This window comes from Mastigoproctus giganteus, chromosome 7, assembly GCF_048544385.1.
Source record: "Mastigoproctus giganteus isolate SK-2022 chromosome 7, ASM4854438v1, whole genome shotgun sequence".
NCBI lineage: Eukaryota > Metazoa > Arthropoda > Arachnida > Uropygi > Thelyphonidae > Mastigoproctus > Mastigoproctus giganteus.
Genome location: NC_143581.1, coordinates 161,130,625 through 161,157,708, shown reverse-complemented (window position 1 = coordinate 161,157,708; position 27,084 = coordinate 161,130,625). Strand labels below are relative to the sequence as shown.

The 27,084-nt window shown below is 36.2% G+C and overlaps 1 protein-coding gene across 3 annotated transcripts in view; it reads left to right on the top strand.

The window, feature by feature from the left end:
• Tnks (tankyrase) overlaps positions 1-27,084 on the top strand; it is a 637,218-nt gene that overhangs the window by 118,432 nt on the left and 491,702 nt on the right. For all 3 annotated transcript variants that reach the window (XM_090377953.1, XM_090377952.1, XM_090377954.1), the window contains exon 8: positions 17,371-17,462. In XM_090377953.1, coding sequence (XP_090234079.1) covers positions 17,371-17,462 — 92 coding nt within the window. The remainder of the gene's footprint in view (positions 1-17,370; positions 17,463-27,084) is intronic.

Below are 27,084 nucleotides of genomic sequence, written 5' to 3'. Positions count from 1 at the left end.
GCTTGCTACACCACATCTACAGTTTGTTCACAACGGTCATTACTAACAGATTAGAAAGAGTACTTGAGGAGAATCAACCGAAAGAGCAAGCTGGCTTTAGGACAGGATTCTCAACTATGGATCACCTTCACGTAATGTCACAGCTAATGGAGAAAACAAATGAATATAAAACACCATTATACCTGACATTTGTGGATTATGAAAAGGCATTTGACTCCATAAAGCATAAGGCAATGTTTTGGGCACTGGAAAGACAAGGCATAGATACCCCATATATTATGATTTTGAAGAAAATATATGAGAATGCTATCTCCTTTATTAGACTAGACAAAGACAGTAGTAAATTTAAAATTGAGAAAGGAGTTTGACAAGGAGGCACAATATATCCGAAGTTGAATACTGCTGCCCTTGAGGAAGCTTTCAGAAGATTAGGCTGGTCGCAGAAAGGAGTCGATGTGAATGGAGAGTACCTAAAGCATTTACGATTTGCAGATGACATTGTGGTCATAAGCCATGATCCCAAAGAATTAGAGGAAAATCTTAATCAGTTATGCAGAGTTAGTAAGAATTTTGGACTAAAGATGAATATGGCTAAAACAAAAGTAATGATGAACAAGTATGCCACAGAAAAGGATATAATGATTGCACAAAACAGAAGGAACTGGAAAGTTGCTGGAGAGGCCTTCATCTTGCAGTGGATTGAAAATGGCTGATGATGATGATGACATCATCATCATCATTTTTGCTGCAAAAGGAAAAATAAGACTAGGAGTGTGTTATAGGCTTAATGACTTGAATGAGTACAATGAACAGTTGTACAGAGAAATAGTGTAGGCTAGTAAATCAATGTCTTATAATGGGGGATTTTAACTTCCCAGATATTGACTTGTGGATTGGTCACTTGCACACTAGTAAGACTTTTGTGGATTTATTGGATGATTGTTTTCTGCACAGAGGCAACCAGAGAGGGTAATACTCTTGTCAGCAGTGATCATTCGTATATTAAGAATTTGATCACTGTGTACTGATGTGGGATTTACTTAAAGATATAATTACCATCAGGTGTAAAGGAAAGCATTTTTGCTTCCGTAAAGGTGAGTACAGTGGTCTCAGACAGTTTTTAAATTCTGTACAGTGGGATCAACTGATGATGGAACCAACAGCAAATTCTAAGTGGGAAGCATTCAGCAAATTAATCGTGGAAGCTACCAAAAGTTGCATACCTATTAAGAAACATTGTCATGTCTGTAAAAGAAAATGCAAAAGTCAAGAAAAACAAATTCAAAATCTATTATGAAAAATAACACTGAACCACACTATTGCTCACTTGAAGGCTTCTTCAGAAATGCATCTAAGGTTGATTGTCTTGCTTTTTTCTTACAATCATGTAGCATCTTGTTATAACAATTTAAAGGCTGCTGCTGTTGACCAGACGACAGAACTGTCTCTTCACTATGCAGCTTCATCCAAAATCGGAATCATTTCTTGGATAAGACATGTAAGGCACGAGTTACATCCTATAAAGAATTAGACAAGATCTCTGTTCTAACATCCTCTCTGGCTGAACCTCTGTCATTTTCTGAACTGCTTACTTTTTGCTCCGTTAACTCTTGGAGTTCCTCATTCATTAGGGTCTCATTATAGTCATTCAGTAAATACTGAATGTCAGCTATGTTGACTTCTTCAAAGCCTATTGCCTGTGCCATTTGAACAATTTCTGCATTAATTGCAGGAATTTCACATTCTGCTCCATCATATTCTTTAACAACATTGGGCCACACTTATCACCAAACTCAATTAAGACACTAATCTCTCACTTCATTTCAGGCCTCTTTGTTGTTGCTGATTGCTTTCATAATGTGATTTTTTGAGAAGTCTTTGACCAATTGTTATTGACCATCATTAGCTTCAAGCAATTGACTAAAAGTGCATCTCAGATAGTAGACTTTAAAAGCTGCTATAACGGCTTGGTCCATTGGTTGTAGTAGCGAAGTTGTTTGGCTAGAGAAACATCATTTCAATGGGAATACATCTTTAACGTGAGTCAAGGTTTGAAGCATTGTCCAGTAGCAAAAGTGCCTTGGGTTTGAAATTATTTTGTTCACAATAATGTTGGACATCAGGACAAAAATAGTTGACAAACCAATCGGTAAACAAGTCCATTTTTACACTGGATTTTCATTTCAATTCCATCAGTTCGATACCTGTATACAGTACTCAAGATGCAACAAGTAGCAAGGTTATTAACCATGGTCTTATACAAAGGGATAATCACCTCCTTATCCCTGTTAGCAATGTTTCTGTATATCATTGACAAAACACCATGCAGCTTGTGTGTCCTGGCCGCTTGGGTGCACTGCTCAGAGAATTTCTTGTGCTCCAGGTCTTTTTCATTCTCCACTACCCTCAGTGTAATAACACACAGTTAATAAATAATTTATTCTGGGGTTAATGCTGCCCATGTGCAGTACCCTGCTGCTTTTGTCAATGTTAAACTTCAACTGCCATTTGCTACAGTAGCTTGCCCTGATGACTGTCCTTAATCACCCTGCCAACCGCAGATCATCTGCAAATTTAGACATTAAGCCCGTTATACCTTCATCAGTATCGTTGATAAATATTGAAAACAACAATGGACCCAGCACTGAATCCTGGGGAACTCCACTAATATAACTGTGTTCCATGAAGAGAAGTGCCATTGATAACCACTCTCTGTCCTCTTCCACTTAACCATCCCATTATCCATAGCAGTAACTTGCCCTCAATGCCGCATTGTCCCAGGTTGTACAGCAGTCTTTTATGTGCAGTAGTATCAAATGCCTTCCTGAAATCCAAGTATATCATGTCAAAATTATTTTTTGCATCCATTTCTTTGGTCATTGCATCACAGTAACCTATCAGATTGGTTAGGCAAGACTGCTCCTTGACAAATCCATGGTATGATTGCAGTATAATTACATGTTTGTCCAAATGGTTTGCATTACTTCTTTAACCAGTGATTAAAGAAGTAATGATCACTGGTTAAAGAAGTAATGTTAATGTTAAGCTAACAGGTGTTAGCTTAATTACTGACGTCACTTTCGATCCCCCTTTGTGAATTGGGGATATATTTGCACTTCTCCAGCTCATAGGGACCTCCCCTGAATTCAAGGATGCTCTCATAAATGGCTAAGAGTTTGCTTGCCTCCTTTGCTGCCTCCCATAATATAATTGGATTGATTCCATCCACCCCAGGTGCTTACAATCTGAAAGCAATTGGCATTCCTTCAGAAAAACTGTCTGGCACTTACTATTGGTAATTTGCATGTTATGGAAGGCCTGAAAACTGCAGTAGCAAGGTTATTGACCACTTGATATTAATTGGGTGCCCCTGTCACATTAATTTGTACTGAAAAGAGGACTACATGGTTTCTTGTGAAAGTGGATGAATATTTGGACATTTACTGCTATCTAGAAAGAAGTGCTAAAAGGAAAGATAGATTTAGACAATACCAATTGATGCATGTCACCAAATTTAAAAAAAAAAAGAAGATTTTGAAGTATATGTGTGCAAACATTTTCTTTCTTTGGTTAAATGTAACTTGACTCATACAGTGGCAACCTTTGACTGGTTTCTTTGAAGGTGTTAGAAGTGCCCATAGTGGTGAGAAATGCTCATATAAGCACTTTTCAGAGCTAACAAATTGAAAAGTACAACAGGCAGTTACTAGTGAAAGCACCACTGACTCATTCTCAGTCAAGTTCGTGATCCAAAAGCTCCGAAAGAAGACAAATTGATGAACTTCCAAATGACAAATTTCTGGTGAAGGCAGTCCTAAACAGGCCAAGAAAGTTATTAATTATAGGCATATTATCCTTATTTGTGCAGAAAAACCATTCATGTTCCTTTCTTTTGGCTTGAATAAATCAATTTGCTTGTTTATTTTAAATGTTTGTTAATATTTTAAACTCCAAATATAGCTCTTTGATCAAACTTACCTCACATCTATGTGCTAAGGTCATTACTCCTAGATATGCTTAAGCATGTTATTGTGCAAATTAATTATACCAACAGTTTTTAAAATTTTCCACTTCTGCTTTGAAAAGTTGATTACCACAGCAGACTAAACCAGAGGGATGTTTATTACTTAGTCATAGGTGCTTCTACTGCTAAGGTCATGGAGAGTCTAGAACAAGTGGTGAAGATATTGTTATTTTGTTCAGTGAGGAAGTACTTTATTGCTGCATATGACTGTATGATGCATAAGTCTCCATTGAAAAATAATGTTCTTATGTTGAATGCCAAGATAGCACAATTTTCATCAATTTGGCAGTGCATCATTTACAATTTTTGTTAATAAGTATTTAGTATTTCTTAGTGTCATTGAAGATAAAAAAATAGATGAAGCAAATAAATAGATGTTTTACAACATCGGTTATGTCACTTTTAGTGTAAGAACCTATCAGATGCTATGAAAGAAAGAACTGATGTACAGTGGTCTTTGTTTGGGGAATTGACAAATGCACATGGAAGCATGAAACATAACAAATTATTCTGTCATTTTTGGCATTTGAATAATTCCTCATGCTTAGTGTCAGAGAATATTTAACCAAGCTGGGGGGGACAAATTGATCTAATTCTGGTGAAGTTTTAGAAATGCTTGTGGCAATCAAGTCTAAACAGCAATGCCATTGTTATAATTAAAAATTTGACACTATATTTCTTAAATCTGCAATATAATCTTTCTTGAAGTGGTCATAATCACCCAATGTCTAAGAGACAATCCAAAAAATTTGCAGACAGAAAATTCCTAGGTTAGCTAATGTTTAAAAGCATATTATACTAGTAAACAGTCTAGTCACTGTATTCTAATATAAAATACATATATTATGAGTAAAATTTAATTTATAGTGCAGTGTGGACTTGAAAAAGTCCACACTGCACTATATTTTTTTCCTGAAAAATCTTGTTTTCTGCCTGTGTACAGTTGTCTGATCTCCAGCTTTTCAAACATCAAAAGTTAGCAGCTATATAGTAACTATAGCAGTTAAGAAAATATTCATTCATTCATTCATTCATTCATTCTGCAAACAAACTTTACACCTTCATTCATTCTGAAAACAACTTTACACATAACTGTTTGCAAGCAGTTGTGTAAAGTTGGTCCAAAGGGCAGCATAACTGTTTATTTAAAAATTGGCAGCCACTCTTGAGAAAAAAACCATTGTCTCGTGCTACAGAAAATTGTTTTACTCCTATTTGAATGCTGTGATCCAAAATTACTTATATGAAGGTGTGGAGACCAAGACTTCTCTTCCTTTCCATAGTATTTATTTAAAACAGCATGAAAACTCCATCCATGCTATGATTTGTGGCTTCATGATTCTTCCAAAATCAAAGCAGTAGATCGAGAAATCTGTTAGAACATTGGTTCACATAAATAAGTAATAAGTTTGCTGTCTTGTACATTAGGTGCTAGGTCCACTGTTGTTTTGTATATTTATCAACGATATTGATGAAGGTATATCAGGCTTAATGTCGAAGTTTGCAGATGATACAAAGGTTGGCAGGGTTGTTAATGGCAGTGTGCTACTGCAACAGGATCTAGATAATTTGGGCAGATGGGCTAAGAAGTGGCAACTGAAGTTTAACCTTGACAAATGCAAAGTACTGCATATGGGTAAAAGTAACCCCAGAGAAATGTACCAACTGTGTGGTACTACACTTAAGGTGGTAGAAAATGAAAAAGACCTGGGAGTAATTGTGCAGTCAGATATGAAGTTTTCTGAGCAATGCAGACAGGCTGCCAGGGCAGGTCATGGGGTTTTGTCAATGATATATAGGAATTTTGCTAGCAGGTAGGAGGTGATTGTCCCTCTGTATAAGGCAATGGTCAGGCCACGCCTTGAGTTCTGCGTACAGGTCTGGAGGCCTCATTTTAGGAAGGATGTAGATTTACTTGAGCGTGTACAGAGAAGGGCAACAAGATTGGTGAGGGGAATGAAGGGATCCTCTTACAAAGAGAGGCTTAAGTTCTGCAAATTGCAGTGGCTGGAGACTAGGCACCTGCACGGTGATCTGATTGAGGTATATAAGGCCTTGAATGGGTTGAGCACGCTGAATTTTGATGGGATCCTTCCACTTGTTCAGAATACGAACCTATGGGGGCATAAATTCAAATTAAGAAAAGACAGATGTAGAATAGATGTGCGGAAATTTGCCTTTAGTCAGCGGGTGGTTAATTGCTGGAACAAACTTCCATCTGTCGTTGTGGAAGTTGACAGGTTGAATAAATTTAAGGAAGAACTGGACAGGCATTTGGAGGGAATGGTGTGATTTTTTTTTTTTTTTTTTTTGGCTGATGCTGCATAAGCTCATACACTTGCTTTCTTGCATCATATGCCACTACTACTACTATTATTTAGACTTGTTGGGACAGTATAATATCAGCAATTTGTCATGGGTCATGGTGCTTATTTTGTAATCTTTAAAATTCCTGATTTCCCCTTCTTTGGTTTGTATAAATTTCTGTTACTTTAAATTTGTCTGTTGTTAATTTGTCTTTTCCACTTAATTCATCACCTTTTTTAAAATCCTCCATACGACATTTAGCCTAAACAATTTGTTGCCCTTCAAATAATAATGCTACTTCCAAAATAAAACTTAAGAGCACCAATGAGGTGATTTAATTATGAAAGCAGTATTATTCTTCAGAGACTGTTTTGTGTTGTATTACTTATGTATTGCAAAGTGTACTTGTGTACACTTTGCAATTTAATACGATCTGCAAAAGTATCGTAAGTTGTAATAGTGAAAGTGTCCTGGGTTATGTCAAAGAAAAAGTATTGATTGCCATCCTTATCAGGCAAGCAAGAAATAAGAGAGAAGTTTTTAAATTCGTGGTTAAAGTCTCTTTTTCCAAAGATCAAAATATCCATAGATGACTTTGCGTAGCATTTATTTGCCGGAAAAAGGCATTCATGTAATGGCACCTTGCCCATCGAAATGTAAAAGAATGCAAAATTATGATTATGACAAAGTGAAAATGGGACCATTAATTAAGTTTGAAAAAAAAAAAAAAAAAGTTTATAGAACCTTCCAACATCTGGCCCACTCCTCAAAGAGATGTCTTCTCTAGGATATGCTAAAAAATTAGGAGAAACTTGTCTCAAAGTTTCTTGGAGTTTGTTAGAATCACTTTAAATGTTAATATAACATGTTTAATTTTACTAGCAAACAAGACATCTTTACAACCACCATAACAAGGAGTCACAAAACTTCGAATGTTTCTACCACAAGTGGTGAATGGATGATCTAGTAGCTGCTGTGAAACCCAAATGGCAGCTTCAGATAACTCTGTATGGTGTTATTCACTACATCCACAAAAGTTGGAATCAAGTGACAAGTGAAATGATTGCAAATTGTTTTAAATATTTTCTTTTGTAGCAGAAAAATGAAACAAGTCCAAATGAAGATTTCATGGAGAATGACAAAGGACATAAATCATCTAGTGCTTTATTTCATATATCGTATCAGAATGCATACTATCCTATAGAGGAAAGTGCAAAAGAATTACAAATCTGTTGAAAATGACACCGTGGTTTTGTCTCACATGGCAATTGTTGACAACATAAACAAAGTTGTCAGTTCACAAAATGTTTTGTGGGAAGAGGGTAAAGATGAAGACAAAAACAGAATCATCCATTGGTAGAAATGATGCAGTTAATATACTCTAAACAATTAGAAATTACTTAGTGACAGTTGTTATTAATGACAAAGAATTTGGAATGATTTCTGCTTTGGAGATAAAAATAGAATGAAGTACTGTGTTCAAAAAAGAATAAAGGATTATTTTATTTAAATACTCTGCACAACATTGTTTTAATATACTGAAACTTTTCATTAAATAATATTTTTTCTTTTCAAAATTGTGTTACTCTTATTTCTATTTACTGTACCTACTACACTTACTTCACTATAACTGTGAGGGTTCCACCAGTGACAAATTACTAAGATATATAGTAGTTTATGCATTTATTACAGTTCTATGCATGTTCTGTTGATTTTAAAGTTATTTTCATCCAATTTATTGGATAATATTAGTTTGTAGTGATTAATAACTTAATAATTATTAAGTTAACATTTGTTCTGTGGCTTCTTATGCATTTTGCTGACTGATTTGAACTTACAGTTTTGAAAATTATGGATCCTCTTGGTGGTCCAAATTCTCTGAAAGGTTGTGAGATCAGAATTGGATAATCTCCTTAACTAATTGTGAACATAGTAAGCTTTCTTTTAAGCATATAATTTAACTTCTCACAGACACAATTTGGCCTTAGTAGCTCTTGTGACGTTAAACCGAATAATAACAACAATCTTTATTTTGGAGTGTATCCATTTAAACGTAAGTTGTTTGATTACTAACTTGAGAATGAAAGCAACGCCTTTCAGACAGCTCTAGAGAACATATGCAAAGCTGATGTTTAAGAAGCGTAATAACTTCTCATTTCAGAATAAACATGTGACCTCTAGGTCACTGTATCACAGCTCATTACCATGGAAGAGACTTTTGTGTCCCAGGTAACTTTTCTAGTGTGCTTCATTTCAAGGCCCTTATTTAGTAATTTTTTTTTTTTTTTATAACAGTGTCATGTTGTAATTTTAAAGCACTGAAGAAGGCTGATGTATACATCTGAAATTTGCTCTAATATAATTTAAATTATTGAATGTGAGTTATAATAAATTTAATCTTCCTTGAGTACAAGAGAACTTGTCCATTCTCAGTTTTTATCATTATTTTTCCTTGGAAATATTGCAAACAAATTTATAAAAGGTGAAATTCATAAGAGCTATATAATATACAGGAGACTGCTGATATGTATACCAAAGAAATATGCAGGTTAACTTGTAAATTTGACAATTGCACTCCATAAAACAAAAATATTTATGTAACAAAATTGAGATTACTGCATTTGGTAACCTTTTTTGGGTTCCTAGTTCACAGTGTGCACCTTGAAAAGTAAATTAAAAAAGTAAGATGGAAATACCAATTAAAATGAAATGAACAAATTAAAACAAAACCTGAAAAAATCCTGGTTGTTGGCAACAATTCATTTTGCTTTAAATGGTCATCAAAATATTATGGGTTTGACAATACCAGTATCTAGTGGCCCTTCTTTGAGGAGATTAGACATTGTTGGCCATCTTTCTTTTTTTTTTTTTGTCTCTCCTTTATTTCTTTTATTTTCCCAGTAATTTAATACACTTAATCTTCAGTATTCTGCCTGAGAGCATCTAGTGTCTTACAGAGTAAGAGTCGAAATGCTCTCAGATGCAGATTTTTTATTTGATTATAGCACAACAGTTTTTATCTGCCTTGAAATTGCTTTTGGCTTATTTCTTATGGTGGAAGGCCATGACAGACCAGAGTGAGATTAGGATGAAGCTTTCTTAATGAGTTGCAAATGGAAAAATATGACAAGATGTGATAGCCTTTGTTTCACAGTTGTTCACAACTAAAGTTATATAGCTCAAAGTGTGGGAAAATGGCTGTACAAATTCATCCAGTTGTGGTTAAAGTTCAAGTAAATAAAAATCGTAAAAGTTTTTAGAAGTATTATTACAAAGTCATCCACCTTTCTTGTTAGGACATTTTGTGTGGGTTTGTTAAAAAAAAATTGTCAATTAGGAATGTTTATGATCAGGTAATGTTAAAATAAATGGAATTTTCAAAATATTTGAGATATTTTTAGACATCTTGTGTATGTGGAAGGAATTACCGTATTTCCCCATGTATAAGACGCACCTTTTTTTGAAAAATTTGGGGTCTAAAAACTGGGCGCGTCTTATACAGTGGTTGTAGATTTTTTTTACTTGCATTTCCCGCTTTTTCGCACTTGTTGTCTTTGCGCTCATTGTTTCGCACTTGTTACTGGTATATTAGGTTATGTTCTGCCCAGAAATGGCTCAGAAAAGATTTTGTATAGTGCTGAATTCAAGTTAAAAGTGATCCAGTTTGCAAAAGTGAATGGAAATCGTGCTGCTGAACGTAAGTTTGGTCCTCCTCCAACTGAGAAAACAATCCGAGACTGGCTACAGGAAGAAGAAACCCTACTGAAAACGCCACGGCAGAAGAAGGCCATTAGAGGTTAGTCAGCAAAAATGGCCTGATTTAGAGAGGGAATTGAAGATATGGATTGAGGAGCAAAGGGCAATTGGAACTCCTGTGTCCACAAAGATGGTTCAGCATGAGGCAAGAAGAATTGCTGATGAAAAAGAAGTTACTGATTTCAAAGGAGAACACAATTGGTGCTTCAGGTTCATGAAACGGAATGGACTAAGCATGCGTACACGCACCAGACTTGCCCAAAAGATGCCTGAAAGCTATGAGCAGAAGGTCCTTGAATTTCATCGTTTTGTCATTCAATGTCGGAAGACACATCAGTTTGAGTTGGGACCGATTGCAAATATGGACAAAGTCTCCCTTCAATTTGATGTCCCAAGTAACAGAACTGTTGATAAGAAGGGGGTGAAAACTAACTGTGAAGACAAGTGGACAGGAAAAGTGCCATTATATGGTTGTTCTAGCTTGTTGTGCCAACGGAACCAAGTTGTCTCCTATGCTGATTTTCAAACGCAAAACAATGCCAAAAGAAGACATTCCTCGAGGAGTGATTGTCCATGTTCATGACAAGGGTTGGATAGATCAGGATGGGATGAAGATCTGGTTTGAGAAAGTTTGGAGCAGGAGACCAGGTGGGCTCATATGCCAACCTGCCCTATTGGTGCTTGATCAGTTTAGGGCACACATAACAAAAAATACAAAGAAGACTGCTGCAGAGCAAAAAACAAAACACTGTCATACCTGGAGGCTTGACATCTCAGCTCCAACCACTTGATGTCAGCATTAACAAACCCTTCAAAGCTGCCATGAGAGACGAATGGAACCAACGGATGAAGTCTTCTGGGGACAATTTGACACCAGCAGGAAGGGTGAAGAAACCAACTATAAGAGAAGTTTGTCCCTAGGTGAAAAGATCCTGGGATAATATCAAGATTGAGATCGTTGTCAAGTCATTTAAGAAGTGTGGCATTTCAAATGCCATAGTTGGAACTGAGGACGAGGCAATATATGAAGACAGTGATTCGTCATCAGACACAGATGAGGACAAGCTAATGGATGGGAGTTTTGACAGTGATGAGTTGTATGAATTTTATGATGAATAAAACTTGAGTTCAATAACTTTATGTAATACATTTTTTTTCAAATTTCGGGCCCGAAAATTAAGGTGTGTCTTATACATGGGGAAATACGGTAATTAATACATAACAAGAGATTCCAGAATATCACAGCTCATTCCATTTGAGAAATACCTGAGGCTCCTTCAGGAAAGTTCTTTGAGCATATAAAGAGGTATGGAGAGCCAATGAAGAATAATATACTTATTTTGATGTGGACTATGAGATGAAGACCATACTGTTAGATGATTGGAATAAAATGCATGGGAGATATATGTATGATCTGTACACTCTCATAGGGCTCCTGAATAGGAAGTAACTAAGTGCGGGTGAGTGTGGAGCTAAGCACCATGGACAAATAGCTTACTTCGAATGTGATTTTATGGTATGTGTAACTGGCTGATATGAAGGAAACGCTACACTTGTTGTGTGAGTCTGATGCTGTCAGTGACATTTTTGATTCTTAAGAAACATTAGGGAGGTACTAGTCTAGAAAGCAGTCAACAAAGCAGCTCTAGTTCTTATCAATTTTTCTCCTGCCAAAATTCGGTAGCAAAACATTGAGGATCAATTTACCCAAAAAAATAGAAAATATATATAAGGCTAGAAGGAAGGAGACAATGGCTGCAACTGCAAGTGCAAGATTGCTCTAGACAAGTTCATCAGATTGTTGCATTCATGAAAGAGGGAGGAAGCAAATCAGGGAAGCATATGGTTACCAAATTCAGAGAGGCAAGGGAAAATGGTATATTGTTACTCTACTGCCATGTGCAAAAATTAGTAAGAATAAGCTGCTAGGAATGAAGGTTTGCTAATTTTTAATGCAATCTGTACATTTATAGAAGCATTTAAATATAGTGCTGTTTCTTATATTTTGTCTTGTGAACTTCTCTGATTGTGTAGTATCCCAGAGTATGAGCATAATATTTCTTTATTTATTTATTTAAACTTTTATGGAATAGCATCATTATGGAAAGTTACGACGTTCATTTCAAGAAGACAAACAGAGGGAGAAACTACCCTTAAAAAAGAACTTTGGGAATTTTCTTGACCGAATTTATAAATGTATTGATGAAATTGATATTGCTAAATCATCTGTTTTTTTAACACACTTCCAGGTCCACCTGGAAGTGTGTTAAAAAACAGATGATAAAAAACAGTGTGTTAAAAAACAGATATCACAAACCAGTGAGAAGGCAACTGAAGCAGTGGGGCAGTGTGTTGTTTTTGCTTTGGGTGTGTAAAGAGGTGTGTATATACAAGGGGGTATCAAAAAGTGTGTACCCTGACCTAGATAAAACATCAGTAGGAAGATGCTGTTTTTAATATGAGTTGTGTACATATTCAATAACTAACATGTGAAATTTCATTCTTGTAGGTGATTGTATGCCAGAGGTGGATCCCGGAATCTGATGAAGGATGCTATGGTTGACAAAGGGGAATATGGAGCAGTGATCAAGTTCTTGCATTTGCAGGGCAAGAAAGCTCAGGAAATTTATGAAGAAATGAAAGCTGTGTATGGGTAGCATTGTCTATCCTATGACACTGTAAAAAAGTGGAAAAGGGAGTTCCAGTGGTCATGCAAGTGTCTTTGACGAGCCAATTGCCTTTACCATTAGTCCCTTTTTTACCAAATGTTGGATGACCGCATGGTGGCTGATTTTGTCCGTCTTTCCTCATTCACACAGCTTTGTTGACTTCAGTACCTATAATTAAAAAGTCATCATTGCTACATGAAACTTAGTGGGTTACTATTTAAAGTGTTATACATTTAAGTACAGAAATTTTTAACACTGTAACACTTCACTTTCTTACTCAGGCTACAAACTTTTTAAATGCTCCTTGTATGTAGCTGCTGCTCTGTTGAGGATATCATGCAACCCTAATTTCTCATTGACATTTTCTAGATTTGTGTTGCAATGAGATATAATTGGTAAAACATATGATACAGTTCTGTTATGTGATCTCTATGAAAATTTAGGTGCGGAAGAGATTTTTGTAACTTTTTTTTTTTTTTTTTTTTTTGTTTATCTACTTGAATATATTGTAATAGAAGTTGACAGTGATTAGTTTGTATTATTTTGTGTGTTAATCTCTAGATTAACAGGAGACATTTTGCCATAATAAAGATGAATCCTGTATTAGTGTAGATATTATTTAAAATAAATGCTTATAAAAGTAATTTTTCTGCTATCTTTCTTAATAATTGACAGTTTTCATTTGTGTCTGCTCAAAAACAGTAATATTAGAGTAGTTTGTCATCTGAATAATTGCTTGGATTTTTTAATTACTGGTTTAGGATAATATTAGTACTGGCAGAACGATGCAAGGAAGTAAGCTTATATGGCATCAGCTATTAAAAAAAAACACTATTCACTTAAATTAGCATTAGCACTAGTAGAGGCATATGATGCAAGAAAGCAAACTTATGCAGCATCAGCCAAAAAAAAAAAAAAACCCCTTTCACTTCACCCCTCTGTTCGAAATACCTGTCCAGCTGAGCCTTAAATTTATTTAGGCTATCAATTTCCAAATGAAATGTATGTATGTGTATAAATGAAAGGTATGTGCCCATACCTTTTTAATAACTTGTCTAATCCTTTTTTTTTTAATTCATTTCTCACAATATATATAACATTTGTGAGTAAACTCGCTTTGTGAGTTTACTCACATTTGTGATATTACTAACATTTGTGAGTAAACTCACATATACTCTGCAGCTAGTTAACTTGTGCCCCTTGCCTGTTCATTTTCTTGTGCTACTGACTTCTATTTTTACATAATTATGCATTTGATTTTCATACTGTGAATTATGTTGTTTCTTCTTGCTGGCGCTGCTTATAACTACCATTATGTGTATTTTTTTTCTGTTCCACTGTCTCTTTAATTTTCTTTACACATTTTAACTGGACATGTGCTTCTTCACAAGAGTACACAATACGTCCATACATTTTTCTTTCCTTTTTAATTTTTTTCTTTATTGGGCATAATCAAATTATTGACAAAAATTTTAATAGTATTTAATATTACAGAGCTCTTGCTGTTTCTTTAAACACAAGAAAATTAAAACAGTAACCAAGCATAAGGTTATATTGGACTATTGTAGAAAAAAAAATTCTATTACTGTTTTACATTGTCACGTTTAGGGAGCAAATGTATATTAGCATTAGCATTAGTAGAGGCATATGATGCAAGAAAGCAAGCTTATTCAGCATCAGCCAAAAGAAAAAAAAAAAAAAAAAAAAAAAAACCACTACTCCCCTCCGTTCGTTCGAAATACCTGTCCAGCTGAGCCTTAAATTTGTTTAGGCTATCAACTTCAACAACAAGCGATGGGAGTCTATTCCATAAACCAACTGCCCGCTGGCTAAAGGCAAATTTCCGCACATCTATCCGACATCCGTCCTTCCTCAATTTGAATTTATGCCCTCTCAGGTGATTATTCTGAGCAAGAGGAAGAATCCCATCGGCATTGAGCATGCTCAAGCCATTCAAAGCCTTATACACCTCTATCAGATCACCTCGCCGATGCCTAGTCTCCAGGCTCTGTAATTTGCAAAACTTAAGCCTTTCTTCATAAGAGCAACCCTTTGTTCCATTCACTAATCTTGTTGCCCTTCTCTGTACTCGTTCTAGCAGCTCTACATCCTTCTTGAAATGAGGCCTCCAGACCTGTATACAGTACTCAAGGTGTGGCCTGACCAATGCCTTATACAAGGGAATAATCACATCCCTGTCCCTGCTAGAAAAATTCCTGTATATCATTGACAAGACACCATGAGCTACTCTTGCAGCTCGTCTGCACTGCTCTGAGAACTTCATATCTGCCTGCACAATTACCCCCAGGTCCTTTTCATTCTCTACCACTGTCAGCGTAGTACCACAGAGTTGATACGTTGATCTGGGGTTACTGTTTCCCATATGTAGTACTTTACATTTGTCAATGTTAAACTTCATTTGCCACCTCTCAGCCCATCTGCTCAACCTTTCCAGATCTTGTTGCAGCAGCATAGTATCAGTAGTGTCCTTAACAACCCTGCCAACCTTGGTATCGTCTGCAAACTTGGACATTAAGCCTGATACACCATCATCAATATCATTTATAAATACAGAAAACAACAATGGACCCAACACTGAACCCTGAGGAACTCCACTAATAACATTAGTCCACGTTGAGCAGTGTCCATTGATTACCACTCTCTGTCTTCTGCCACTCAACCATCCCTTTATCCATAGCAGCAATTTGCCTCCAATGCCACAACTTCTCCAATTTGTGCAGCAGTCTTCCATGCGCAACAGTATCAAAAGCCTTTCTAAGATCCAAATATACAATATCAAAGTTATTCCCTGCATCCAGTTCTTTTGTGACTACATCATAGTATCCAATCAAATTGGTCAGACAAGACCTGCCCTTAACAAAACCATGCTGTGTCTGAGCTATAACTGAATTCTTGTCCAGATGATCCTGCAGTGCTTCTTTAACCAGTGCCTCCATTCATTTTCCTGGAACCGAAGTTAAACTAACAGGTCTATAATTACTTGTGTCAGCCTTTGATCCTCCTTTGTGAATTGGGGTTACATTTGCACATCTCCAGTCCATGGGTACCTCCCCTGAGTCCAAAGAAGCTCTCATAATTATGGCTAGGGGTTTGCTTACTTCCTTTGCTGCCTCCTTTAATATAACTGGATAGATCCCATCCACCCTGGGTGCCTTTTTTATGTTTATCCTCAACAATTTCTCCTCCACTTTCCTCTCAGTTATTAGAAAATCATCTAGCTTACTGCCAATGTTTACTTCACCTACGACATTGCCCTTCCTGAATAACTCCTCATGTGTGAATGTAGATGCAAAATACTCGTTAGATTGTTAGCCACCTGAGCTGGATCCTCAACTGTTGAACCATCAACATCCAGTGGACCAATCTGATTCATCCCTTTCCTTCTTGAGTTTAAATAGGTAAAGAACTCTTTTCTGTTTTTCTTTGCATCCTTTGCCAAGGATTTCTCATAATCTGCCTTTGCCTGCCTAATCTCCTTTGTGACTTGGTTACAGACCAACTTATATCTATCATAGGCTTCCATGTCACCCATTAATTTGTATGTATCCCATGCATTTTTCTTCTCTGCCATATGTCTCATTAGTTCATCTGACAACCATTTAGGCCTGAACCTTGAACAATATTTCTTGGTTTAACATTAAATTTAACAATATTTCTGCGGTTCTCCTGCTCTTCTGCTACTATTAATATATGCTGAATTATAATAAGTTTTCCAAGTATTCCATTTTCATCGTGCTTTTAATTGGATGTTTATTTATTTATTTATTTATTATTATTTTTTTTTATCTTAACTGGATGAGTGACATTTTGGTCTTGTACTGTTTAGCAGTTTATTTGAATTTACTATTATATTTAACAAATATGGTAGAAAATTCATTTTATATATATATATATATAGATATATATATATATTATGTGAGGTAAAAGTTAGGCAAAAGTAATAAAAATAAATAAATATGGCTATGTAGCTATCATTAGAGGCAGCAAATGCACATCCTCCACATGATGCCTAATTATATCTGATAATTAAAATAAATATGATATTTAAAATAAAAACATCAGCCAGTAGTACGGCAATAATGCAGAGCGAAACGAAACGCAAAATAATATAAGATAAACAAACAGGGAAGGGAAAGTAGAGATAGTAGGACGAAAAGGTAGTCGATAATCCCCTGCATAATTTAGTCAGTTAAGTCATTAAACCCAATTAATAAAACATGATGTAAATTTAAAATAATGCCAATTATACATAATTTAGCGGAACCCCCTCGAAGGTAGGGGTTCCGCTAAATTATGTATAATTGGCATTATTTTAAATTTACATCATGTTTTATTAATTGGGTTTAATGACTTAACTGACTAAATTATGCAGGGGATTATCGACTACCTTTTCGTCCTACTATCTCTACTTTCCCTTCCCTGTTTGTTTATCTTATATTATTTTGTGTTTCGTTTCGCTCTGCATTATTGCCGTACTACTGGCTGATGTTTTTATTTTAAATATCATATTTATTTTAATTATCAGATATATATATATATATATATATATATAAGGTGCTCTGATTTTGATCTTTCTTATATTTACTTATATAGCATTGTGCTGTTAGTTCTGCATATCCGAAACGCAAACATGTAGCAGAAGCTCTTATTAGAAAAGGTGCCAATCTGAATGATAAAAACAAAGAGTAAGTTAATTAAAATTTTTGATTCAGAGTTGTTGCTCTTTTAACTTCTTGCATAAATGACATTCATCATTTAAAAAAAAAAAAAAAAAAAAAAAAAAAGCATACTTCATTCAATTAATTTCCAATTATAAATGAATTTTGCAATTTTTTTTCGTTAAATTCTTTTAATTAATTTTCTTATTTTTAATTGTGTTAAATTGATGTTTAATTATTTTTTTAAATTATTTGTTACTCCAATGTAAGTTTTTCAATTTTTTTCATTTTAATTTCTGGAGAGTATCATACGGATGTGTTCTACGTACTATATTGAAGTAAACTTCTCTTATTATTTTACAAATATTGATATCAATGTAGAACATATTGAGCATTACAGCTCTGGTTCATACTATTTAAAATTTCCATATATTTTGTATAATCTTAAGTTGACATAAATAAAAGGATTAAAATTAATACTTTATTGATTATATATTGAAGTTTTCAGTGTTGAGAACTGGTGGTCTCATTTAGAAATGGTTCTGTTTCTAAAGTTTACAGTTAGTATATTGTGTACTGCTTTTGCGAGTTGCAATGAAAAGTTTGGAATTACAGTCGAAGCTCTATGTAACGACCCACCAAGGGAATGAGAAAAACTGTTTTTATATCGGAAGGGCATTATATCAATCGTTCATAAAATCAACAAAACAAGTAAAAGTTTGAACATTTAATATAATTCTACTAATACAATATACAGGGTGATTCAAAAAGGACTTTACAACTTCGTAAGTGTATAGAAATTTATTCAGGAGTCTTATATAATTTATTGAACTGTCACATTGTAGCAAAAAACATCAAGTTTTACTGACGTAGTAGTCCTGAATTCCGTCACTGCGAGTGCCAGTGGCTTGCATTTCAAAAATGCCCACTTTCACAGAAGCTGAGCATGCTCGGTGTGTGTTTTGTTTTGAAAAAATGAAATCTGCGACAACGGTGCAACAGAATTTTCACACCAAGTATGGAAAGGAGTCTCCCAGTAGACCTACAATGTACTCATGGCACAAGAATTTTGTTGAGACAGGTTGTTCTGTTCTGTTTGCCATGACAAATCTGCAGGATGCCCACTTGTTTCTGATGCTGTCAGAAAAAAGGTGAGGGAGAGATTTGTTTGGAGTCCTGTGAAATCAATGCGACGTACGTCCTGTGAAATCAATGCGACGTACGTCCTGTGAGACTGGCGTTTCACAACTGACCATTTGGCATGTGTTACGAAGACATTTACACTTGTAGCCATACTGGTTTACCATAGTGCAATAAATTGCTCACTCAGATAAGGCTGCTCGTCAGGAATTCTGTGCAGACATATTACATCGAATAGAGGAAGATGATACATTACTGGACAACATAATCTTTAGTGATGAATCAAAATTTCATGTTAGTGGTAGGGTTAACACCCACAACTGAAGGATTTGGGCTGGCGAAAACCCGTGTGCACATCTGGAACATGTTCGTGACAGCCCAAAGGTGAATGTCTTTTGCGCCCTCAGCAAAGTAAAAGTTTACGGACCCTTTTTTTCCATGAGACAACCATCAACGGTATTGCGTATATGGATATGCTGGAAAATTTTCTCATTCCACAGTATGATGAAGATGATCACAAAGGACACTTTCAGCAAGACGGAGTGCCTCCTCACTACCTGATGGAGGTAAGGGAATTCCTCAATAACTGTTTCCCAGGTCAGTGGATTGGTCAAGCAGGGCCGTTAGCATGGCCACCTCGTTCCCCAGATTTGACACCTCCAGACTTTTTTCTATGGGGTTTCATTAAAGATCGAGTGTTTGTTCCATCCTTACCTACCAATCTTGCCGAGCTCAAAATTAAAATCACCACCGCAGTCACAGAACTTACACCGGATATGTTACTTCTCATTTGGGAGGAAATTGAGTTCAGATTGGATGTCTGCCATATTACCATTGGCAGTCACATTGAACCAAAATGACTGTTCTCTGTAAACTTGATGTTTTTTGCTATGATATGACAGTTCAATAAATTATATAAGTCTTCTGAATAAATTTCTATACACTTACGAAGTTGTAAAGTCATTTTTGAATTACCCTGTAGTATAATCTTATTTATGATATGTACTACAGTATTAAAAAGTGTAAATTATGATTGTAAATTTTGTATTTATAGTAGAGTGCAGTAAGTTTACAGTTAAATTGTCAATTTCACTACATAGGCTACATACTTATCAAGACCTAACAAGAGAATTGTTTCATACTTTAAAATAAGTTGTCAAAACACACTGTTTCATTGGTAGAGCATGTTTTAAAAGAGAATTATGAAAGTGCATGATAGCAGTTATTTCACTTTTGCAGTTAGGCTGCGCTTGAAAAAATTGATGTACAAATTCTAATCCTTGATGAGCATCTTTCACTGAAACTTGTTCAACCACAGTAGGTTCCTCATCTTCAACAAATTTCAGAAGATTCTATTGCGTCTGCAATGAGCTCCTCTTCATTCGTGCATATCCCATGGACTGGAGATGTGCAAATCTATCGCCGATTCACAAAGAAGGTTCAAAAAGGGTGACAGATAATTATATACCTGTTTGTTTAACTTCTCTTCTGGGAAAAATGATGGAGTCACTGGTTAAAGAAATGTTATAGGACCATCTAGATATGACTGCAGTAATAGTTCAAACACAGCATAAGAAGAGGCCTTGTCTGGCCAATTTGATTGGATACTATGATGTGGTCACAAAGGAACTGGATGCAAAAAATAATTTTGAGAATACCATTGCACGTAGAAGACTGCTGTACAATTTGGAGCGGTATGGCATTAAGGGAAAGTTGCTAATATGGATAAAGGGATAGTTGAGTGGGAGATGACAGAGTGGTAATAAATGATCATTGCTGTTCGTGGACTAATGTTATTAGTGGTGGAGTACCCCAGGGTTTGGTGCTGAGCCCATTGCTGTTTTGTGTATTTATCAGTGATATTTATGAAGGTATATCAGTTGTAATGTCCATGCTTGCAGATGATACAAATGTTGGCAGGGTTGTTAATAACAGTAAGACAGTATGCTGGAGCAACAGGATTTAGAAAAGTTAGGCAGATGGGCTGAGAAGTGGCAACTGAAGTTTAACATTGATAAATAGAAATTACTGCATATGGGTAGCAGTAACCCAAGAGAAACATACCAAATGTGTAGTATGTTTAATACCACAGGGAAGTGGAGAATGTAAAAGACCTGGGAGTAATTGTGCAGTCAGATATGAAGTTCTCTGAGTAGTACAGACTGACTGCCAGAGCAGGACATGGAGTCTTGTTAATGATATATAGGAATTTTGCTAGCAGAGATGAGGAGGTGATTATCCCTTTGCATAAGGCAATGGTCAGGCCACGCTTCAAGTACTGCATGCAGGTCTGGAGGCCTCATTTTAGGAAGGATGTAGAGTTGCTAGAACGAGTACAATGATGGGCAACAAGATTGGTGAGAGGAACAAAGGGGTGCTCTTATCAAGAAAGGCTTAATTTCTGTAAGTTGCAGCATCTGGAGACTAGACACTAGTGAGGTGATTTGATTGAGGTTTTGGTCTTGAATTAACTATAACTTGAAGCACTATAAAGAGCTTCTATTGTAATAGTAGGAAGTTGCTCCTACTACAGCAGAAGCAGATTCCTATAATTATTTCCAAATTAATATTGGCAACAGGCAAAATGATACCGGGAAGCAAAGCTTTAATAGATTTTAGGAATAGGCGCATTTTGGCCCCAGTTGCCCTTGTGCCCAAAACCACCAATACCAATACAATTTAATAGATTTAACTGATTACCTATATATTACCAGCCAGAAACAAAAAAAAAAAAAAAGGGGGGGGGGGAGAACACTTAATTTGCCCATTCTAAAATTTTTGTTGAAATCTTCCATAAATTTATTCAAACTATCCACAACACTGGATGGAAGTTTATTCTGACAATTCCAATTATTAATTATTTTAAAGCCTTATACATTTCAATTAAATCACCATGCAGATGTCTAATTTTCAGGGACTGCAATTCACAGAACTCCGTTCTTGGCAAGAATATCCTTTTGTCACAAATATACGTGGTCTCAATTCTAATCTCAACGATGTCCATTTCCACTTGCAGTCTGCCAAACCCCATGTACTTTTTCTGACAGAATCTCAGTTATCAGTTGATTCAACTACTGCTCATCTCAGATGCCCAAATTATTCGCTGCATGATTCCTTTCGCCTCAAAGGTGGTACTTGTGCATATGTCTGTTCTGATATTTACTGTCAGAGACTAGGATATTTGGAATCACCTCTCTTTGATCTTCTCTGGCTTAAAATCTCTCTACCTCATTGTGTCAAATTCATTTGTTGTCTCTACCGTTCTCCCAACTCCACTAATCACTTGGAGCTCTTTGACTTCCTCTTTTTGCAATTTGACTTTCTCCAGTCCAACTTTCCTAACAGTGAGGTAATTTTCCCTGGTGATTTTAATGTTCATAACACCAGCTGGCTTCCGTTCTGTTGTCACACCGACCCAGCTGATCGAGATGCTGAGGCTTTTGCAATTACTAATGACCTTGCACAGATTGTTCATTTACCTACAATAATACCAGACAGTCCTAATCATACAGCCAACACGCTTGATCTTTTTCTCACAAACAACCCTTCTAAGTACACGGTCGAAGTGAGGGGTCCTTTAGGCACTTCAGATCACAACTTGGTGATTGTCTGTTCTCCAATGGAGCTTTCATCATATGGCTATTCCCAACCTCGTTATTTGGCATTACAAGAATGCAAAATGGGATGACCTGCTAGATTTCTTTTCTTCTTTTCCTTGGTCGGGTTACTGTTTCAAAACTTCTGATGTCAACGTTTGCTCAGATCTTTTCAGTGAAATTATTCTTGCAGGAATGGAATCCTTTATCCCACACTCCACTTTAAAATCTCGTCCTTTATCTAAACCTTTGTTTTCCAATAAATGTGCTAAGGCTGTCCAAGAGAAGAATGTTGCATATCGTAATTGGCTTGTTTCTAATTATTCAGTTTCATTTTCTGCCTACACCAAAGCTCGCAACAATTGTAAAGCAGTTATTAATCAGTCCGAACTAGAGTTTGAACAGTCTAAGAGTAGAAAACTTGCTTCTTGCCCTAATGGTAGCCGAGCATTCTGGTCTCTTGCCAAAGTTATTGACCGCAACGTTTGCCCATCTCTGCTCCCACCTCTGTCCAAACCAGATGGTTCTGTTGTCACTTCAGCCAAGGATAAAGCTGACCTGCTAGCATCCCTTTTTTCTTCCAACTCATGTATTAATGATCTTGGTAAAACACCTCACACCATTCCCAACACACTCCATTCAATGCCTCCTGTGGTCTTCCGTCAAAAGGATGTCAGAAGAATTTTGACGAATCTTGATGCTAAGAAACTATTACTCCTATTCTATGCCACCTTTATTTACTTTCTTATTCCAAAGGTGTTTTTCCTTCTGCTTAGAAATTTGCTTCTATCCAGCCAGTTCCTAAAAGGGGTGACAAATCCCTCCCATACAATTATCGTCCCATTGCAATTACTTCTACTCTTTCTAAAGTAATGGAGAAATCAATTAACCGCCAACTCTTAAACTACCTAGAAACCTTCCGTCTGATCAACGATTGCCTGTATGGATTCCGTCAGTGTCGATCCACTGGTGATGTTCTGGCTTATGTTACACATTTATGCACTAATTCAAAGGAAATGTTCCGTGAAACACAATTAGTTGCTCTTGACATCTCAAAGGCTTTCGATCATATTTGGCATAAAGGTCTTCTAAACAAGCTTCCATCTTATGGTTTGCCAACTGTTTTTAGTAATTGGTTATCCGGTTTTCTCTCTGATTGCTCACTGAGGGTGATGGTAGATGGCTCTCTGTCTTCTAACTTCTCCACTAATGCTGGTGTCTCCCAAGGTTCAGTTCTTTACCCCACTCTTTTCCACTTGTATATTAACGATCTTCTTCCATTGACTGGAAATCCTATCCATAGTTTTGCCAATGATAGCACATTGCATTCCATTTTCCATTTTGAGAAACCATGTCCTGCTCAATCAGCTTCAACTTCTCGAAAATCTGCTACTAATTCCTTAAATGCTGATCTTCAGGTAATTCTCCAGTGGGGCAAAGACAACTTAGTTGATTTCAACCCTTCTAAAACTCAGTCTTATCTTATATCTCGCAAAAAGGATTCTTCTGCTCCTATGCTTATCTTTAGTGACGTCAACTCTGATTTCTAGGCAAAATGATATATTTCTTTTGGGGATTACCGTGACTTCTAATCTCCCTTGGCACAAGCACATTACAAATATTGCTTCCTCTGCATCTAAAAAACTTGGTTTTCTCTTTCGCTCTCAGCGTTACATTTCTTCCAAACAGCTGCTCACTCTGTATAAATCGCAAATCCGCCCTGCCATGGAATATTGTTCCCACATCTGGGGTGGTGCCCCCAAAACCTCTCTCAGGCTTCTTGATTCCATCCAGAAGAGGGCAGTTAGGTTAATTAATGATTCATCTCTAACAGAGTCTCTCCACTTGCTGTCTCATAGATGTACTGTTTCTGCTGCATGCCTCTTCTACAGATACTTCCATGGGCACTGTTCTTCTGAATTGGCTTCTATAATTCTCGCTCTCTCTTTCGAAACAGTCCGAACACGTGCCGCCACCAGCCAATGTTTAATTAATGATTAAACATTGACTGGTGGCGGCACCAGCCATTGGCTGCCCAACTTCAAACTCACAGAACTAACTTTTCATCTTCCTCGTTTATTCATTCAACTGCCATTTTGTGGAACAACCTTCCTTCATACTCATTTCCTAAAAATTACAGTCTATATAAGTTCAAGTCCAATGTCAACAAATATCTTCTTTCGTCTTCTCAACCTGCAACCCTTGTACTGTACTAAGTACTATAGGTTCTAATACCTCTTGTGTTTGGGGTTTACATAAAACAAAAAATAAAAACCCTTCAGTTTGCTGCCTAATCCACGTGTTTCTCTTCTATATCTAACAGTTTGATTTCCAATATAATTCGTTCCATTCTTCGCTATGTAGTTCTTAGCTTCTCTTCCATTCTTTCGGTGAGTGCCCAAGTTTCACTTCCATAAGTCATAGTGGGGTGTATACATTGATTCATTATTTTACGTTTCAGACAAATTGGGATATTGCTCCTCAGTATATGATCGAATGTTATCCATCCAAAATTTATTCTTTTCTTGACTTCCAGCCATTTATCTTTATTACAGCTAATGACTTGTCCCAGATAAGTATATGACTCCACCTTTTCAATTAATGCTCCTTCAACGATTATATCCCAATCTATGGCATACTTGTTCATCGTTACTTTTGTTTTAGTCATATTCATCTTTAGTCCAAAATCCTTACTAACTCTGTATAACTGATTAAGATTTTCCTCTATATCTTTGGGATCGTGGCTTATGACCAAAATGTTATCTGCAAATCGTAAAGGTTTTAGATATTCTCCATTCACATTGACTCCTTTCTGCAACCAGTCTAATCTTCTGAAAGCTTTCTCAAGGGTAGCAGTAAACAGCTTCAGAGATATTGTGTCCCCTTGTCGAATTCCTTTCTCGATTTTAAATTTCCTACTGTCGTTGTGTAGTCTAATAAAGGAGTTAGCATTCTCATATATTTTCTTCAAAATCATAATATGTCGGGTATCTATGCCTTGTCTTTCCAGTACCCAAAACATTGCCTTATGCTTTTTGGAGTCAAATGCCTTTTCATAATCCACAAATTCCAGGTATAATGGTGTTTTATATTCATTTGCTTTCTCCATTAGCTGTGACATTACGTGAAGGTGAGCCATAGTTGACAATCCTGTCCTAAAGCCAGCTTGCTCTTTCGGTTGATTCTCATCAAGTATTCTTTCTAATCTGTTAGTAATGACCCTTGTGAACAACTTGTAGATGTGGGATAACAAGCTAATTGGTCTGTAATTTCCAATTTCTGATTTATCTCCTTTCTCCATATTCTCCATTCACATTGACTCCTTTCTGCAACCAGTCTAATCTTCTGAAAGCTTTCTCAAGGGTAGCAGTAAACAGCTTCAGAGATATTGTGTCCCCTTGTCGAATTCCTTTCTCGATTTTAAATTTCCTACTGTCGTTGTGTAGTCTAATAAAGGAGTTAGCATTCTCATATATTTTCTTCAAAATCATAATATGTCGGGTATCTATGCCTTGTCTTTCCAGTACCCAAAACATTGCCTTATGCTTTTTGGAGTCAAATGCCTTTTCATAATCCACAAATTCCAGGTATAATGGTGTTTTATATTCATTTGCTTTCTCCATTAGCTGTGACATTACGTGAAGGTGAGCCATAGTTGACAATCCTGTCCTAAAGCCAGCTTGCTCTTTCGGTTGATTCTCATCAAGTATTCTTTCTAATCTGTTAGTAATGACCCTTGTGAACAACTTGTAGATGTGGGATAACAAGCTAATTGGTCTGTAATTTCCAATTTCTGATTTATCTCCTTTCTTATGTAGCAAAACTATGATTGCATTGTTCCACTCCTTAAGCGTCACACCTTTTGTAACGCATTTTGTGAAAAGTCTTGCCAGTTTTTGTGTCATATCTTTTCCTCTCAATTTTAATAACTCTACAGTAACTTCATCTTCCTCCAGGGCTTTCTGATTCTTCATTTTCTTTAACGCATGTTGTACCTCATCAGGAAGGATATCAGGTATGTTGTATGTGTTACTAATCTGCGATCCATCTTTCTCACTGCTGGCATCATTCCCTCTCTCCTTGTATAATTCTCAATAGTAATCTTCTGCTATTTGAATTATGTCTACTCTGCTATTTATAAGTAAACCATCACTATTCTTCAGTTTCAGTATCATTTGTCTTTCAGTATTACTGCTCATGGCTGCTGATTTAACTCCTTTGTTTTCCCTTAATGCTTGTTCTACTTTTCTTGTGTTAAATCTTATGTCCTCTCTGAGTCTCTTTCTAATGGCTTTGCATAACTCAGTATATTCAATGTTGTCCTTGTTTATCTTGCTCTTCATTTGTTGCCTTCAGTTCATCATAACAAGTGTTTCTTGACTAATTTTTTCTTCTTTGGATTTCTTTTTCTATAGGTTTCTTGGGCTTTATCACTTTTAGAAAGTTGTAATATTCCTCGTCGATATCTTGGTCCTGAGCAGTCTGCAGAAGCTCAAACTTGTTTTTAAGTTCCAGTACATACTGCTTTTTCTCCTCTTCTGTTATCTCAAAGACCTTTGTATTATTTACTCGAGTCAGTTTTTTCCTTTCCTACATCTATATCAAGTGTGCATCTTACCATTCTGTAATCACTTCAAACGTTTACCTTGTTCAGCACGGTAACATCATTCACAATATATCTTCTGTTAGTGAGGATGAAGTCGATTTCATTAGTTGTTAATCCATTTGGACTCTTCCATGTCCACTTTCTGTTCACCCTTTTCTTGAAAATGGTGTTCATTATTGACATTCCTTGAGATTCTGCAAATGCCACAAGTCTTTCACCTCTTTCGTTTCTTTCACCAATTCCAAAATTTCCTATAGTTCCTCTTTCTGTGCTGTTTTGTCTCTTTTCAACCGTAGCATTGAAGTTT